The sequence below is a fragment of the Lonchura striata genome, chromosome Z (genome assembly GCF_050655825.1).
Source record: "Lonchura striata isolate lonStrDom1 chromosome Z, ASM5065582v1, whole genome shotgun sequence".
NCBI lineage: Eukaryota > Metazoa > Chordata > Aves > Passeriformes > Estrildidae > Lonchura > Lonchura striata.
Window position 1 is genome coordinate 52,372,961 of NC_140740.1, and position 17,432 is coordinate 52,390,392.

At 37.4% G+C, this 17,432-nt stretch overlaps 1 protein-coding gene across 2 annotated transcripts in view; it reads left to right on the forward strand.

Annotated features, from left to right (window-relative positions):
• Nucleotides 1-9: 9 nt before the first annotated feature.
• The window catches only part of NNT (nicotinamide nucleotide transhydrogenase), a 43,065-nt gene continuing 25,642 nt past the window's right edge, over nt 10-17,432 (forward strand). Inside the window, exons 1-11 of one of the 2 annotated variants that reach the window (XM_021553866.4) lie at nt 10-239; nt 980-1,174; nt 8,146-8,375; nt 9,506-9,723; nt 10,265-10,352; nt 10,991-11,079; nt 11,878-12,065; nt 12,809-12,942; nt 14,649-14,840; nt 15,793-15,946; nt 16,847-17,008. In XM_021553866.4, coding sequence (XP_021409541.2) covers nt 1,024-1,174; nt 8,146-8,375; nt 9,506-9,723; nt 10,265-10,352; nt 10,991-11,079; nt 11,878-12,065; nt 12,809-12,942; nt 14,649-14,840; nt 15,793-15,946; nt 16,847-17,008 — 1,606 coding nt within the window. In that variant the 5' untranslated portion in view covers nt 10-239; nt 980-1,023. Of the gene's footprint in view, nt 240-979; nt 1,175-5,774; nt 5,904-8,145; nt 8,376-9,505; nt 9,724-10,264; nt 10,353-10,990; nt 11,080-11,877; nt 12,066-12,808; nt 12,943-14,648; nt 14,841-15,792; nt 15,947-16,846; nt 17,009-17,432 lie in introns of those variants that run through there. The other variant, XM_085568106.1, reaches the window with a different exon arrangement.

The window sequence follows — 17,432 nt, forward strand, 5'->3', positions numbered from 1 at the left end:
TCAGTCCTTCCGGGTTGGCGGCGCGGGCCCGCCGGCCCCGCCCCAAGGTCGGTCGGAGCCGCGGCGGCGGTGCCGTGCGGGGCTGCGGCGGTGCCGTGCGGGGCTGCGTGCCGAGCTCCCCGCGGACGCCCGGGGAGCGCGGCTCTGTGCGGAGCTGAGGGAGGAGCGTGTGCGGGGCTCCGCGCGGGGCGTATGCGCCGCGTCCTGAGGGGCTGCGCCGGCACCGCCTCGTTCTCCTGGTGCGTGTGGGGGCAACCGCTGGTGGGGAGAAGACAGCGGTGCCACGCTGCCGGGGGGCAGGGAGGGAGAGGCAGGGAGCGTGGCGGGACGGGCGTGCGGGAGGGGCAGGTGGCCTGAGCAGGGGCCCGCGGGAGCGGGGAGCGGGGAGGTGGTGGCTGCGGGGCGCCCCGAGCGGGGACAGTGCATAGCAGGGGACGAGCCGCCCGCCCAAGGTCATTCGGGCTGTAAATAGCGACAGGAGAGAGAAGGGGCCGCTGCCGCGGGGGCCCGGCGGGATCCCGGGCGAAGAGCACATTCCCGGCTTCCCTGCCCGCTTCCCAGCGTGTCCCGCCCCGAGTGCTCTGCTGAGCCTCCTGGGCGCCTGCAAGCTGTCTCCCACCCAGGGTGACTCCCGAGGAAGCTGTGTCACGGATTGGAGTCCTTTGTTTGGTGCTTTGGGGCACCGCGGTTTTCCCATACCACAGTTACCGTTTTAAAACAACGGTGTAAAGGGAAAATGGCCCTGAGTCGCAGAAATGCGATCCCCAGTTCGGCTGGTCACGCCAGTTGCTTTGGTTAAGAGCTGTCTTACTTAATTTGGGAAAAAAAAAAAGTTCTTTTTCTAGCCTGAGAGATAAAGGCGGTGAGGAATGATTGTCTCGTGGCTACTGGCAGTTGACTGGTTCTAAACCTGCAACGTTTACATGCCTTCTGTCCAGTGCCATTAATAACTCTTGATTTGTTTTCACATTTGCTGTAGGGGTTCCATACGTGGCAAGGAATTTGTTGTGAGGTCTGGGTGCAATGGCGAGCCTTCTGCGTGTTGCTGTGAGTGGATGCTCGGCTCCTGTTTTTGGCAATGTGTTCCCACCAAAGGCACGTGCCACGAAAGTGCTGGGCTTGCGAATGTTTAGAACCCACCAGGTGCTTGGGTCTCAGGCAGCTCCAAAGCCAGGTAAATTGATTAAAGTACTGTAAGCAGTCCTTTATTTTAAACATTAATTTAAATGGTTTCTTTTTTTTTTTTTTTTCCTTTTTTTCAGATCTGCATTAGTACAGAAAAGACTTAAAATAGAAAGAACACTTAAAGCATGTCAACAGTGTACTTTAGTCAGTTGCAGCACAATTTTAGACTGGCTTTATAGGACTTATGCAGAAGGTGTTTGTGTTTATTATGAATACTTTAGATCCACATAGTTTTTGTGGTTAGAGGATTTGATCTCCTGCTAATTCTTCCCTTGCTTGAAGGAAGTGTTTAAATAAATGCTTTTCTTAGTTAAATTCCCGAGTTCCCCATTTGTTTTGGTAGTGCAGCTCTTTGTGTGCATGTGAGAGAAAATACAGACCTCGCAAAGACAGCATATGCTAACATATGTAGACATTATTATCCCATCCTAAAAAAAAATCTCTTAACTTTTTTTAGGAAATACTTACATTGCATCGCTTTGAAAAACTTTGATCTGTGTCTTCATGTGAAGGGTTTGTTAGTGTATTTGCACAAATTGCATTTCAGCAGATAGTGGACAAATTCAGGTATTTTCAGGAAAAAGAACCTGGGAAAGGGGGCACCCTTGTTTCCAGTTTCTAGTATGAACCTGGTATGTGAAGATCAGAACTGACAATTTTTTTCTCTGTTCTATACTGTATATAACCTGACAGTTGAAAGGGAGACTGAAGAATACCTAATGCAGGTTTAATGCTATTTTTGACCATTATTACTGCATGGCTCATGTCTCCCTTGGAATTTAGATACCCTGCTTCTGTGCAGATGCAGGATCATCATCTGCAGAAGATTATTGTGGAGAGTTGGACTGGTTGCACACATGATATTTGGTTCTTCCAAATGTAAACAGTAGGTAACTGCATTAGGTACTTGAGAGTATAAGGAAATTAGTGCTGGGGGAAAACAGAAGTATCTGATTATGAAAACATGGGATACATAAGTAGCATATAGTAGCTCAGAGAAGCCTATGTTGTGTAGAATTTGTGGCAGTACTAACAATGAATGGTGCATTTTGTGGTCCTTTCAACTTGGTGACTGAAGATTTTGGAACTTCTGAAGAAATGTCATGAGGGTAAATCTGTAGCACAATTGTGTGCTGAAACCAGAATTATTTTGATAGATTTGAGATGTTCTCAACTTTTTTCCCATGTTAAATATCTGAATGAAAGAGACATCTGTCAGTCTTCATATGGCAGATTGTCCCTTGGCTGGGAGGATAAACTGGAACATAAGAAACTAGGTACAAAGTTCTTTCTCAAATATCCCAGGTAAGTGTCCTTGTTCGAGTTTGGAATCAATTTTGTATTTGGCTTTGACCACAAATTTAATCAAAAACCTAAATAATCTCTTGTTTTATTGAAACTGGTATGCTATTCTGTGTATGTGTGAATTTTCTCATTTTTAAGAATAACTTTTGAAAAATTTTCCCACAAGGATGGAGAATTCTGATTAGTGTCATATGTTTAAATGCTCAGTGCTGCCTGTCAAATCTGTTGTAAGTCTTTATTTAAGGACTACTAGTATTCGTGAAATGCAGTTATTTAATATGGAGAATTACAAGTTTGGTAGTCTTTTGGTTGATAATTAAGCTGTCCTTGTAGTATGCTTTAGTAACATGTGATTTGTCATTCAGTAGAGGACAAATCAAGGAGAAAACAGAAATTTATTGACAAATTAGAAGCAGGGCTATTTCTTATATTTATTTTTTAAGCGCTCTTGAATCAAAATGTAACAAATTCAAAGTAACTGTATTTTAGTCTTTCAGAAATTAGCTTTGATTTTTGTAACACTTGGCAAAATCGCTGCATTACTAAGAAGAGGAAGTTTTCTGAAAAGACTAGTGTCACAGTGATTCTTCTGAAGGCCATAGTTACTACTTTCCTTGTTAGGAAAGGTTAGCTTTCACTCCAGGCTATGATATGAACAAGAACATAACTGCTGCTTGAGGACAAGAAATATGGGATACGGAGTCAGCTGAAAAGTGAACTTGGAGCATGGATAATTTTCTTACTGCCAGCTATTATGCTGCTACTTGCTTAATAGAAACATAGGAACTTTCATACAGGTGTAAACAAGTATTCCTATGATCTGTGCCAGTAGTAGTAGGACCAGCTACTTCAGAAACAGGTACAAAACTTTCTGAAGCCCTGGGAAGGTGCAAATGGAGTGACTGACTGAGCTTCCCAGTATAGTTCCAGATTAGTTTGTCCTATAGCTCTGTGACTTTTACCCCTCTCTATTTTGGAATTTTAAATATCCTTTTTATTTTGAGGCTTATTTCTTAAAATTTCCTGTGTTTTTTTCCTAAACCTATAACAGTTCATTTTTAATTAGTTCTCTAATTAAAAATAAGCTTTATTTTATTTATAAACAAGAAATATTATCCTTTAATTTCAGTTTTATTTTTTAAAATTCCTTATTTATGTAATAGGAGGGATTGGGTGTTCATTTAATCTTCTGTACCATTTGTTTTCTTTTTGCCAACATCATATTGCTGTTCTTCGGAATATGTCCTCATCTTCAGAACAGGTGAGATGGTTTGTTTAAAGGTTATTAGAGAAACATAAAAAATAGGCATCCTGTTTTCAATCTCAGAACACAATGGCATATAGTCAAAACTTCTCCTTTATCTTTTCCTTAAGTCAGTTCCTATTGGTTGATACTGTTTTGTTGCAGACTACTTCTCAAAAGTCAGGTTAAGGACATCAAAAAACTGTATTTTCTGCTATAGTTTTGACTTAGAATCTTCTCTAAGATTCTTGTATATAGAAGTTACATGGAGAAAGTCACAATTATAGTTTTGTTTACTTGAAGTTTGAATATTACACAGTTAGGATTGTGGTAAGGGAATGAGAGAGTGGCTTCTTCATAGTTTTTAGAGGTTCTAAGTTATGTATATGCCAGAGGGTTTCAATGGAATGTATATTCCATTCTAAGACCTATGAAATTTAATGAGTCTACTTCTGATAGTGTCAGAATCTAAGTACTGTGTACCTTCTACTCAATATATTAAAAAACTTCACAAGTCAAAAAGATGCTTCAGGCGTGTGTATATCACTCAGTATTTGGAAGATGTCCATGATGTTGTAAAGTAGTAAGTCACTAAATCATACTCAAGGCAGTACTTAAAGAGATTATCTGGCATGAAGGATTAGAGGGACAACTTGTAGGCTTCACACTCTCATATAACTTTAAACCCCTGGCAGCGATAGCATGAGCTTCCTCAAAATAAAACCTAAACCAAGGTCCTAAGTTTATAATCTGAGATTTCAGCCTTTCAAAACTATTGACTTAGATGGAATTGCTGAATCCAGCAAACCAAATTTGTGTTAATTACAAAACTTCCACCAGGTAGAGTATTGATCATACACTGGTATGCATGTCAGCACAGACAGGTAGGACAGTCACAAAGTCGTGTCTAGAATCCATTACTTCACTAACGAGGTGTTGCTGAAGCAGCACCCGGGCAGAGGAAAATAAGCAGGCAGAGGAAAACAAGTGGAGACACAGGCACCAGTAAATCATGACAGACCTGCTGTTCACATAGGCTTATCAAGAGTTATTTCCAGCTGAAAGGGAGCTTTGCAATCCTCTGTGCCAGTGTCCTGCTTTTTAACCTTTTCTCCCCAAGACCTGTACTGCAGTTTTAAGATAGATCTTTGTTTTTGAGCTGTAAATATCTGCTCCATTTTGGTGCTGAATCATGTGGAAGCTCAGGGCAGTCTACTTAAAAAATGTCCTCTGGCTAAAACCTGGCAAACTGACAGTTTGCTTATGTATTAATTTGCTTTTGTATTTATGGATTGCTGGAGTTCTGGTAGTGGGACAGAGAAGAAAAGTAGGTGAGACAAATGAGACTTGTTGAATATTTATCTTGAATTTGATCTCCCAAAGCTCTGGAGAAGATCATGTTCCTCAGTGCTGGTCTGTGATCATTCTGTTTACTAAATGAGGTGCAAATACTTGCTATTTGAAAAAGTTGTACTAATTTTTATTGCATGCAAGATGTACCAATAAAGAACAGGTGAGGAATGAGGAAACATACCTGGCATCTAGTGAATGTATATTTCTGTTTTTTTACTCCTAGCCATTTACGCTTCTATTCTGATACTCCACACAGAAGCAAATTAGCGAAAGGAAATTAGAAGCATCTTTTCCCATTTGAGCTTTAGGAGCAAAAATATTTGCTTGAGAAAAAGAAAAGCTTTAGCCAAATGTTTTTGTGCCTTTAAATTTGCAGTTATCTATTTCCTTTATGCTATAATTTATTCCTTCCCCTGTTTTCTCCTTCTTTCCCCTCCCTATTTTCCTCCCAATTTTCCTCTTGTTTTTCCTTTCCCCTATTTTCTGCAATACTTCTCCCTCCTTTCTTCCCCTTTGGTATTTTTGTCCTACAAAAACTGCCAAAATGAGAAAGGGAAGGTAGGACTTTAGTTCTTAACTTTTCTTAGTGTTTTTTGAAAAGTGTTTTACATCCTATCCTACCCTAGAGCTACTTCCTCTCTGAAATTCTGATCGGTCTCTGTTGTCCTAACAAATTTCAATCTTCTAGGTTTCATTCCTGCTTCTAAAAGACAAGAGAGCTCATTTCCACCAAGTTGATTTAGTGAAAATCAGAAGCAGGACTTTATTGTGTAGTAATTTGAAGAGATGAGGAGAAAAGTCTCTTCAAATGAGAAGGGTAATTTGAGTGACAGCAAGTTACCACAGCTGGTAACAATGTTCAGTGCTGTTGTGGTGGGTATGGCCTGAGCTGCACGGTGATGTTTAGATTTAGTGTATGCTGGCGGAACAAACCATTGCAAATTTCTGTTACCTTTGTGGGTCTGTTGTTTTAGATGTGCATTTTTGCTTCTGTTTCGACTTTATGTTCTATGAATGTATGTTTTTCTGAATTGGAGTGTTGTCTTGTGATTAAAATTTTTAAAATGTTCTCCAACATAAAAAAACATCAAAATACTTCTGTCTTCAAACTATTCGTTACTATTTTACTAGTCAAATTCCAAAGGCAAAGCTAAAAAAAAAAAAAAGTAGAAGTAATTAGAATCATAGAATCATTGAGTTTGGAGAAGACCCCTAAGATCAAGTCCAACCTTTGACTGAAAACCCTTTTGTCAATTAAGCCATAGCACTAAGTGCCACATCCAGTAATTTCTTGAGCACTTCCAGGGATGGTGACTTGACCACTTCCCTTTAGCAACACATTCCGGTGCTTAACCATCCTTTCAGTGAAGAAGTTCTTCCTGGTATCCAACCTGAAGCACCTGTGTCTCAGTAAAACCGCCCCTGCTGCAGCAATTAGAAGTAATGAACTTTTTTGTATGGTGAGCTTTCATTCTGTCTTGTTGGATGTGTTTTTTTTTTTTTTTATGTGTTAGTAGGCTGAGAAGTATAAGTAGGTATTTAAGTACCAGTTTTAGCAACTCTGTACTGTTTTTTCAGAACATAGTAAGTTGACAATACCTTGAAAATTTCTAACGAAAAACATTTTCAGATTGTCAACTTGAGGCACATTGCAGTCCAGGTTCAATTTCACAGATAAATAATTTCGATATTTTAAATCTAAATTTAGTTCCTCAATGCTCTTCTATTGTAGTATGTTTTTAGGGTTTTTTTTTTTGTTTGTTTTTTGTTTTTTTTTTCTTGTTTCTATCTGAAATTCAAAAGGAGGCTTTCCTAAAATTTATGTTCTTTGCCTGGTACAATTTTTTTGTAGCACCATGCATAGTGTTGTTGGACAATTTCAAAGAGATTTGTGATTTTAAACAAACCTCTCATCCACTTTCTCCCCTTTCTTTAGGTTTGGAGTTTCTTTGGTGGGGTTTTTGTTGTTGCTGTTGTTGTTGCTTGATCATTAATATGAGTGGCTGCTTAGACTGCTCAAATTATAGTTCATTAATATTTATGTGTTGTGAATGTCATGCATAGTAATGTCACAATCCAGGTTTAAATTCTGGATAGATGTCAGTGAAATCTGGTATAGGATTCAGCCTCTGTGTTGGACTGCATGCTATCAGTGTAATTGAAGCAATGTAATAGTTTTTTGTATGATTATTCTGCTTGAGCCTGTATATTCATAAATAATGTATTTGAACACTTGTTTGGATCAGAGAAGTTTACCTCCCAGATATGAGACTGAAAGCCCCCAGATGGTACTCAATAAGGTTAGATGTTTGTAATTTGAAAACTTTAACTAAAACATAAATTTCAGCTTCAGCAGTTTCATGGTGTTACTTAGTGGAACTTTTAACAAGTTAAGAAAAAGGAATAACTCTGAAGAGAAATATTTTTGAAGAAACTAGTAGCTGGATATTCTGTTTCAACTACTTCTGAATTCACATTTTTCATTTCTTTGGCAGCTCTTAGAGTAGCTTATTGATGTAGTTATGCCTTTCAGTGTACTTTGTGGTGTGCATGTAGCATTCAATAACAGTGATTTGGCATAATTTGTAATGTATTACAAACATATTCAGTTAAAATGCAGTTCCACTGTTCAAGCTCATTTATTTCTTTCTTCACAATAACCTGGAAGTGACTAGAAAGTGATTTAAATTCTGTCCTGAGGCAGAATGTTTTAACACCAGTACACCAGGTATTGTGTAAATCAGAATGCCAGTTACAAAATTAGAACTGTGTAACAACAATGAGTATGAACTGCACCAAACACTTGTTACTGCTTGTGTGGCTGATTGTGCTCACCTGCTGATCGCTGAGAGAACAAGGATCTCTAGGAAGATGGTGTAATTTAAGGAAATGTAAATGATGTTCCTAGAAAATAGCATTCTGCTTCCTCCTCCCTTAGGAGGGAAAATTGCTAACTCTGACATGTGTCTGCATGTATCTGTACAACAGTGAAGAGTGTCCGTTATGCCAGTTAATTAATGTTTAGTACAACTAATCTGTCTTATCTGCCACTCTTACAGGAATTCCTTATAAACAACTGACTGTGGGTGTCCCCAAGGAGATATTTGAAAATGAGAAGAGAGTGGCTCTGTCGCCAGCTGGAGTTCAAGCCTTGGTTAAGCAAGGCTTCAGTGTTGTGGTGGAATCTGGTGCTGGAGAAGCTTCTAAATTTTCCGATGACCATTACAGAGAAGTTGGAGCAAAGATCCAGGGGACGAAGGAAGCCCTGGCTTCTGATTTGATTGTGAAAGTAATTGCTTTATTAGTATATTTCCTATTACATTGTTTTTGGAGAAATGTATAGGTAATTTTTTTCTGATAATCTGCGGAAAGTTCAGTAAGCAAGGTCCTTTAAATTAGTGTTTTTCATTTTGATTTCTGATTCAAGTTTTGTTGTTTTTTTTTTTTTAATAGCTCACTAAAAGAAAGCTACACTAAAAAAAAGTACATTAGGTACCCTAAAAAAATAAATTACAGTATTGAAAAAAATGTGGATAGTATCTCTAGCGAGTTTTTAACTAAGAGTTGTTGTGTTTTCTAGAGTGAGGTAGACTAGTTCTGGAATCTAATCAGATGAGATCCCTACTCTAAGAAATCTTTTATCCAAAATTGGTAACATATAACTCTAGTTACTCTTTAAATAGAGTGGTTGGGATTTAGAAAATATTATTGTGTACCTTCTCTGAATTCCACAGCAAAGATGTGTTTAAAAATTTAAAAAAAGATTTAAAAACACTCTTACTTGAGAGGTATTAAGTTGTGCAGAGTCCTGAAAGGAAAAAAAAAAGACCTTTACCTTATTGAGGCTTCCTTCAATTGCTCTGTTTAAAATTATCCTATCAGCATTGAACACAGAATTTCTATGAGCTACTTTGTGAACCACTCTTTTAAGTAGGTTTCTGTTTGGAGAAAAGTGAGAAACTCAGAAGTGAATATAGATGAAGATCAGTGTCTGCTGGACATCTGGCATGAAATGCTCTGTATGTAGTCATGCACTCATAACCTCATTAGTGATTTTTATTTTGTAGAGCTTAATTGTCATATCTGTTAAGTAATCATTTTGCTTAAAAATTTTGGGTTTGAGAGTAGCTGTCTGTTGTAAAAGCAAATGACTGCTAGTTGGAAGTCATGAGATATTTGTGAAGGTGTGCGCTGACAGTTTTTGCCCTATCACCAATCCACCTAGAGCTAATTCCATGATGTGGACTGCAGCTGAGAAGTGCAGTTACTCAGTTCAGTTGTGTAAATAGTCTTTGATATACATTCTTCTTTCCATACCTTTTGGATGGGAATGAACAGAATGCAACCTGAGAGAAAGGAAGCGGAATGTGTTCTGGTTTCTCTCCTCTGATTAACTTGGAAACTTTTGTCTTTTTTCAGGTGAGAGCTCCTATATATAACTCATCTCTAGGTGTACATGAGGTAGATCTTTTCAAGACAGCAGCAACCCTGATTAGTTTTATCTACCCAGCACAAAATCCAGACCTCCTGAAAAAACTTGCAGAAAAAAAAGCTACTGTCTTGGCTATGGATCAGGTTCCACGGGTCACCATTGCTCAGGGATACGATGCACTTAGCTCCATGGCCAATATTGCTGGGTATGATTTTTTTTTTTTTGGCTTAATTAAGTATATCTGGTTTAAAATTATGTGCTTTGATATTAGGTATATTTAAAATTATTCTACATCTCGATTTTCATAGAACTGTTTCAAGCAGGGTGGTGTTAAAGTATTTTATGGTTAGTTTTACAGCAGATCAGAGCAATGCTTTTAAAATAAATAAAATTGGACACAATTCTTTTAATTCCTTGACTATTTTGTCTACTACCTTTTTGCTCTGATCTAACTTATCTTGAATACAGATTGTCTGTCATGGAGATCTGGTGTTGTTAAGAGCTAACTAACCCAGAGAACACTCAGTGTGAATGCAATTGCCATGGCAGTTACAAAAGATCAAATATTGTCAGACATCTCCATAGAAATATGAATAAAGACTATTAAATTGTGTTCAATGATAAAATACTAAGCTTGCTTTATCCTGCGCATATTCTGGTCAAATATTCACCTTTTAGATTGATGTAATTAATGGAGTTTACTGAATTAGAGAAAACACTGATGTGTGTTCATCCTTGATTGACAGTTACAAGGCTGTGGTCCTGGCAGCAAATCACTTCGGTCGATTTTTCACGGGTCAAATCACAGCTGCTGGTAAAGTTCCTCCAGCAAAGGTATGTGCAATTAAACACACTGTGTGGCAAAAGAATATGTGAATTTCTGAGCAAAGGTAGTTGTTGCTGAAACTATGTTAAAAGGCTTTTTTCCTGCCTTTGGGCTGTTTATAGAGACTTCAGCAATCAGTGTAATTGTTCTCATGGAGCCTTTTGTTCACATCTGTTCTGGTAATAATAGAATAATTTGAGTTTTATTTAAGTTTGCTTAGTTTTAAACATCAGATTAGCTATAAGGAGTTGGATTTATGTTTTCTTTCCAAAATAGGAGAAGGTAAGGAAGCAGTTAAGAAAATTCAGAGATATTTCTGGTGCATTGATATTTCTGGTATTTCTGGTGCATTGAGGAATGCAATGGAAAGAATTTACTTGATTGGAATTACAGATGGATTGGGGTGAAGAGAAATGAAAGTAGAATTAGGGAAGAAAAAGGAAGATAAATCAAGGAGAAAACATGTGTTTACTTAGATAAACTGTCAGCTACAGAAGAGTTGGCTCTTAAATATATGTAATTAGGAGGTACAGCTTTTAAACTGTTGGATGTATGGGGCAACTCTGCCCAATTAAATTTGGTTTTATTTGGTTTTATCCTAAGGTATCTTGTTTAAATGTCTGGCTAATGAGATTTATCATTTTAGGTGCTGATCATTGGAGGAGGGGTTGCTGGCCTGGCTTCTGCAGGAGCAGCAAAATCAATGGGTGCAGTGGTTCGTGGATTTGATACTAGGTAATGGTGTGAAAATTGTAATATCAATCTAAAATTACTTGAAGAATAAGTTGTTTATGGTTGTATTAGAGTGAAATAATTTGTACTACACTGAGTCATAATTCACTTCCTACCATTTTTATGCCATCATTAGTCCTTAATTTTTTATTATTTTAAAAATCTGTCTAAAACTTTTCCATTTTAATTTTAATTCCTTTCTTAAGCACACTGGATACCTTTATCTTGAGATTAAAGAACATTTATGTTTAATTCTCTTTATGTTGTTGCTGTTCACCTAACACTGAAATTTAGTCTCTTTGTTTAATGTGATATCATATGATGCAAAGTATTTTACAGAATATTAACAAGCCACAAACACCCACCCCCTGGTAGTTTTCCCCGTGAAAATAAGACTTACTAGTACTTCCCATCTCACTGTTTAAAGACAAGGTCACGGGTTCTGTGCTTATCTTCCATTTTAGGCACCTTAGTTTGGGCTGTGGGTTTACCAACGGAAATGCATGAGGAGAGTTAATCAACGAAGCCTTGTCTTTGAGGTTTTTCTTGAAGCAACTCTACTGACTATACAGGAAACCATAGATTGCCTTCATTCCTTATTCAAATCTGACTGGAACCTAAACTTGTCAATACAATTATTTTTTTGCACTAAATACAGAAAGCTGTAGACTTTTGTTATGGTCTCCTTAATACTAGAGTAAGTTTTACATCTCTTGTCTGAAGATTGCTACTAAAACCACTAGTAAAGTCATGATGCATTTTTAAAGTTGTGATTTTTCTTTCACAATTTTCTTTTTCTAGAGCTGCAGCCCTGGAACAGTTCAAGTCTCTTGGTGCTGAGCCTTTGGAAGTAGACTTAAAGGAATCTGGAGAGGGACAAGGTGGTTATGCTAAAGAAATGTCCAAAGAATTTATTGAAGCTGAAATGAAACTCTTTGCCAAACAGTGCCAAGATGTTGACATTATCATCACTACAGCACTTATTCCAGGTATGTTTTATGTGGAAAATGCTAATTTGCTTTCTTCTAGGTAAGTTGTCATATTTTGAGGTTGCATCTACATGAAAACATAATTAATGAATTACATCTGGTGAGCACATGCCTCACTTCCGTGATAAAGGCCTGGTTTTAAAGTGAGCCCTTTTTTAAGTAACTTTTGTTTTCAAAGACTATCAGTATGGATCAAATACTGTCATGTTTTTCTTACTAAAAAATGAGTATTTAGTAATAAAGTGAGAATATATAATTCTCTTGCGTGTCTATTGCATCACTGCTATCTCTGCTATACAACTTATGTACTGAAACAAAAAGAGTCTGATTGAAATGGAACTGTCCTTTTTAATTGAAACATAATAAGATAGAGCTTAGATTCTAGTGCTTCGTGTTGCACAATGTTTGTATTTTAATAGCTTGCAATGTGGTGGCTTTTTTTTTCCTTATGGCTGGAATTGTAAGATTAGATATTAAGATTGTCGATTTGCTGGCAGAATTGGACTTAATCTTTAGTAGACTACTATGCATAACTTTCTTCTAAGATTTTGGAGCAGGATGTTCTAGCACTTCTTCTGTCTTTATAAAAAACTTCTGTGGTTTTTTAATCATAGGTACCAATTACTTGAAAATTTTGCTTACAAAATTAAAGCTTATATGTAAAGCAAAGAGGAGAAGTCTTCTCCTAAGCTCAACAGATAGAAAGCTGTTTTTGTTTAACTTACTATGCCTTGTTTTGTCAGGAAAAAAAGCTCCAATCTTGTTTAAGAAAGATATGATTGAATCTATGAAGGAGGGTTCAGTTGTTGTGGATTTAGCTGCAGAAGCAGGAGGAAATATTGAGACTACAAAGCCTGGGGAAATGTATGTTCATAAGGTAAGCATTTTAATCTGCAATTCATTCTCAGTTCATCTGAACTTCCATGGAATTTTGTAAACTATATGCTGAAAAGAAGCAGCTGAATTTTCAGCAGTCTTTCAGCTGCTTTGGGCTGAAGTAATCCTTTAGATTTGCATTTGGTCACTATTTATATGCATAAATTTGAATATTTCTAAAGAAACTTAACACCTTTGTGTAATGTTAATTCAATTGTTAATGGATATTACAGAATTGTTGCTAATTAAACTTCCAAGTCCAGTGTTTCTCTCTTCTGAGTTGGAGGTGGGATATGATATCTATTTCTTGGTCTATCTAAAAAACACAGCAGTAGCAATAGGTTCTTTGATTTGCTTATCACCTGCCACGACTGGAGGTTAACACTTCCTGTCATAGGCAAAGCTAAGCAGGTTCAGACTTTCAGTGTTTACCTCAGTACAAAGTCTCTGGCTTACTCAGTACTATTTCAGCTTCAGGAGGGTGCTGGCTTTGCTTTTCTTTATCTTCAGGAACAAGAGTGTGTCTCCCATAGAGTATCCAAAGCACTTGAAACCCAAACAAGATGTAGCATAAATTGGTTCCTTAAAGTAAGCAGTTTTGGTCTGGACTGAACTACTTTGGTTTTGCTCCAGTGTACATTTCTCATTTGAGAACTTCTCTTTCTTTTGGGTTTTGTTTTTGGTAGTTATGGGAAGTCTGCTAACAATTACAGAAATCTGGGTGATGAGATTTATAGTAGCAGATTTCCTAGGCAGTAATTTGGTAATGCAAGGATGTAATACCTTTATTTGCCTGTGGGACACGCTGCCATGGTTGTCATTGGCATAAGCAGAATTCTGTTTGTAGATATCAAAGAATCACATGTTGCATTTGTCTTTATGGCTTTCTAAGGCTTTTGATGTCATTGCTTAAAACCTGAAACTAGAGAATGTAGAAGACAAGTAAGCAGATACATGCATGAAGGGTTTATATGGAACACTTTTAGTCAGAGGATTATTACCCCTGGATTTAGTGTACTGGCTCTGTGTTATGGAAAATAGCAGAACTATTAGGATTGTGCCAGAGCATTGTATTAGGAAGCCAGAGTTTTGGAAGCATGTATGTATCTTAGCTTATGTAAGTTGTGGGAGCAGTGTTTTAACACAAGCCTGCTTTTGAACACCTAGAGTGTATGCCAGCCTCAGCTTCCCATTTCTTCCTAAAGCCTGATATCCTTTAGTTCCTTTAAGCAGTGGGGATATATTAGGTTACATTTTTACATTCATATCAACTCAGACATATCTCTTGCACAGCTCTGGGGGAGCTCCCTTCACTCCACTGGTATACAGAAACTTGTCTCCAGAGCCTGTCTTCCAGAAAAACTAAGACGCCAAGCATTAGGTGGATTAATCTGTTACCTGATTGCTTAAAGAATTTAGGTTCTGAGAGAATGTAGGATTTGGAGAAGACAAGCTCTCTCTCTGTGAAGTCCTGTTGCTAATAGAGTTTAAGGTGGTAGATTTGATCATGTTGGATTCTGCAGCTATTGTAAGTGATCTGTCCCTGATTTAGTAGTGTCAGAGCTGCGGGTAGCCAATTTAGTTGGGGTTATAAACTGAGATAAGTGATACAGTTTGGATAGGTATTTCAAAAGGATATACTGGAAGAAATTATGCTTTTTCAGAGATTGTGCAAATCCTTATTGTTTTACTTGGATTTTTTTTTAGGGTGTTACACACATTGGGTACACCGATCTGCCTAGCAGAATGGCTACTCAAGCCAGTACCCTGTATTCTAATAATATTATCAAACTTCTAAAAGCTGTTAGTCCTGACAAAGAAAACTTCTACTTTGATCCAAAAGATGACTTTGACTATGGGACTCTGGATCATGTTGTTAGAGGAACTGTAGTAATGAAGGTAAGCCAGTAAATACTCTATTCTTAATTTGTGAGTACAGACTTAACATTTATAATTTCTGTTTCTTCAAAATGTGTTCAGAGATAGTGCATGTCAACAGACTTCAGAGGTAGCTTGGTGGAATGTATGGGTAATTGTGTGTTTATTCAGCTGAAAATTCTTCTATTTCTTTTTAGTCTTGTCTTCTTGTCAAGGTTAAACCTAATGTATTTACTAATGAAAATATAGGAAAAAGATAAAGTTTGTGTGTTTCATGTGATAAAAACATAGCTACTTAAAACATATTTGAGGCTTTACCAGACCAAAACATTCTTCCAGAAAAATATTTTTCCTTTTTTAAGGGGGAAAAAAACCAACTTGTTCCTTTCACAGTAAGATAAAAAAAAAATGTTGAAACTAGAATATGCAAAATGCTTGAAGCTTTATCAGAAAATAATAAAATAAAAGCTCAGGGCATAGACTTCAGCTCTCCCAGACCATTGAAGTGGTGTGTACAGCTCAGTGCTGATAGCTTTACAAAGGCTTGAAGATTAACAAGAAATGTGGGATATCATCCTTTGTTCCTATCTGAGGTCTGGAAAGTCTGTGATTATAGTTCACATCTGTAGCAGATTTTGTTATTTCCAAGACTTAGTTTTATTTTGCATACGTGTTTTCCACTTAAGGAACTTTATCTCTTTGCTTTTCTCTTGTTTCTGCTCTGGAGCCTTGTGGTGTCTCTTTACCAGGTACTCTTGGACACTAATATCAAATCTTGTCTGAAGAATGTGTAAACCAGTATGATTAATTTGGTCATGTCTTTCAAACTTCTGCTGATGCAGAAAAAAAGCCTGTTCCTGGGCACGGCTGTAGGATGTTAGCACTTGCCTGAATTGCCTGATTAAGAAGAAAAGGCTTCTCTAAGTATTAAGAATCTGTCATGTTAGGCATAACTGTAAATATCTTTTGTCAGGATGGCAAAGTGATTTTCCCAGCACCTCCACCAAATAACATTCCTCAGGGAGCGCCAGTGAAGCAGAAGACTGTAGCAGAGCTGGAAGCAGAAAAAGCAGCTACTATTACACCTTTTAGAAAAACCATGACTACTGCATCTATATACACAGCAGGTATATATTCTCCATAGCTGGAGAATCAGTGTAGAGTACTTCTCACACTAATACTAAGCACTAATACTTTTGAATGACCCATCATCTAACTCATTCAATTGAATAGCTGTTTGGGAGTGCAGTTGATTGGCTGGTGTATCCTGGTACAAAATCAGCATAGTATAATAATTGCTTGAGAGGGAAAATAAAACTTCTGAAATTTTACCAAAAGTATTTGACATTTCAACAAGTGCTGTTTCTCTCCACATATATGGGTTTAACTCTACTTAAATATTAGTAAAATGCTTTAAATTCTGAAGGACTCCTACCAGGGACTGTGCCCATACTTTGCAGCAAAATCAGTTCAATGTCATTGCTTTCTTCAGATTTTACTGTATTGTGTGAGACTTAAGTTGCCACAGTCTACTGAAGTATTGGAAATAGGACTTTGATTTGACAAATATGTATTGGCTCTTAGTTTCATTTGTTACTCTCAGCGCATCAGAATTTTTGCATGAAGTAATTATTTAATTCAGTAGTCTTAATTTTAATTCCTGTTCTTCAAACATATGCTTTGATACACCCGAGCAATATTTCAACATAATTGTGACTTGTACATTTTTTCTATGGAACAGAAGAGTGGCAGGATTCAGTGTTGGTGTAGAAACCTATCTTTGCTGCATTGTGTCCATGTGTAACAAATATGTGTGGATTATATTTATGGCTTTATTTTCTGCTACAAAGGAAAGATTAGCACTGAAAGAACTTAATGTATTTGAAAAAAAAAAGTCTCCCTGATTTTGAAACTAGTCCATGCAGAGAATTCCATTTTGCTTTTGTATCAGTTCTAGGCTCCTGTTTATACAGTTTAAATCTAAGAAGTCATTGGAAAGTTAGAGTTTTCCTGTGCTTTCCTTCTAGGTTTAGCTGGTATGTTGGGGCTGGGCATTGTAGCACCTAATGCTGCTTTCACACAAATGGTGACGACATTTGGCCTCTCTGGAATAGTGGGGTACCACACAGTGTGGGGTGTGACTCCTGCTCTGCACTCCCCACTGATGTCTGTGACTAATGCTATCTCAGGTAAGTAGCTGTCACACAGCTGCTTGTCTTCTATTGAAGAAGGCACAACTTCTTTTACCTGAATTAGTACTAATGTGCATGTTTGAGTTTATTTTCATAAATAGCAAGGATGCCTGAAACAATGTATTTCTGAGAGTATGATTTTTCAAAAGAAAGGCCAATGTGATGCTGTATCCTTTTAATTTTCATAAGTAATTTTTACACTTGACCTATTTGCTTAGAAGTTTGTTTTACTTGAAGTGATGCAGTCTCTTTTTGTAGACCACATCTTTCCTCCAACCTCTTCAAAAGATTGCCCTGAAACCATCTTTCCTATTTTTTACATTCTTCTATTCATCTTCTCAAACTGTGTGTTTTGAGAGAGGGGGAAAAAGAAAATAAATCCTAAAATACCCATAAAATTCATAATTCTTATAAGTAAGAT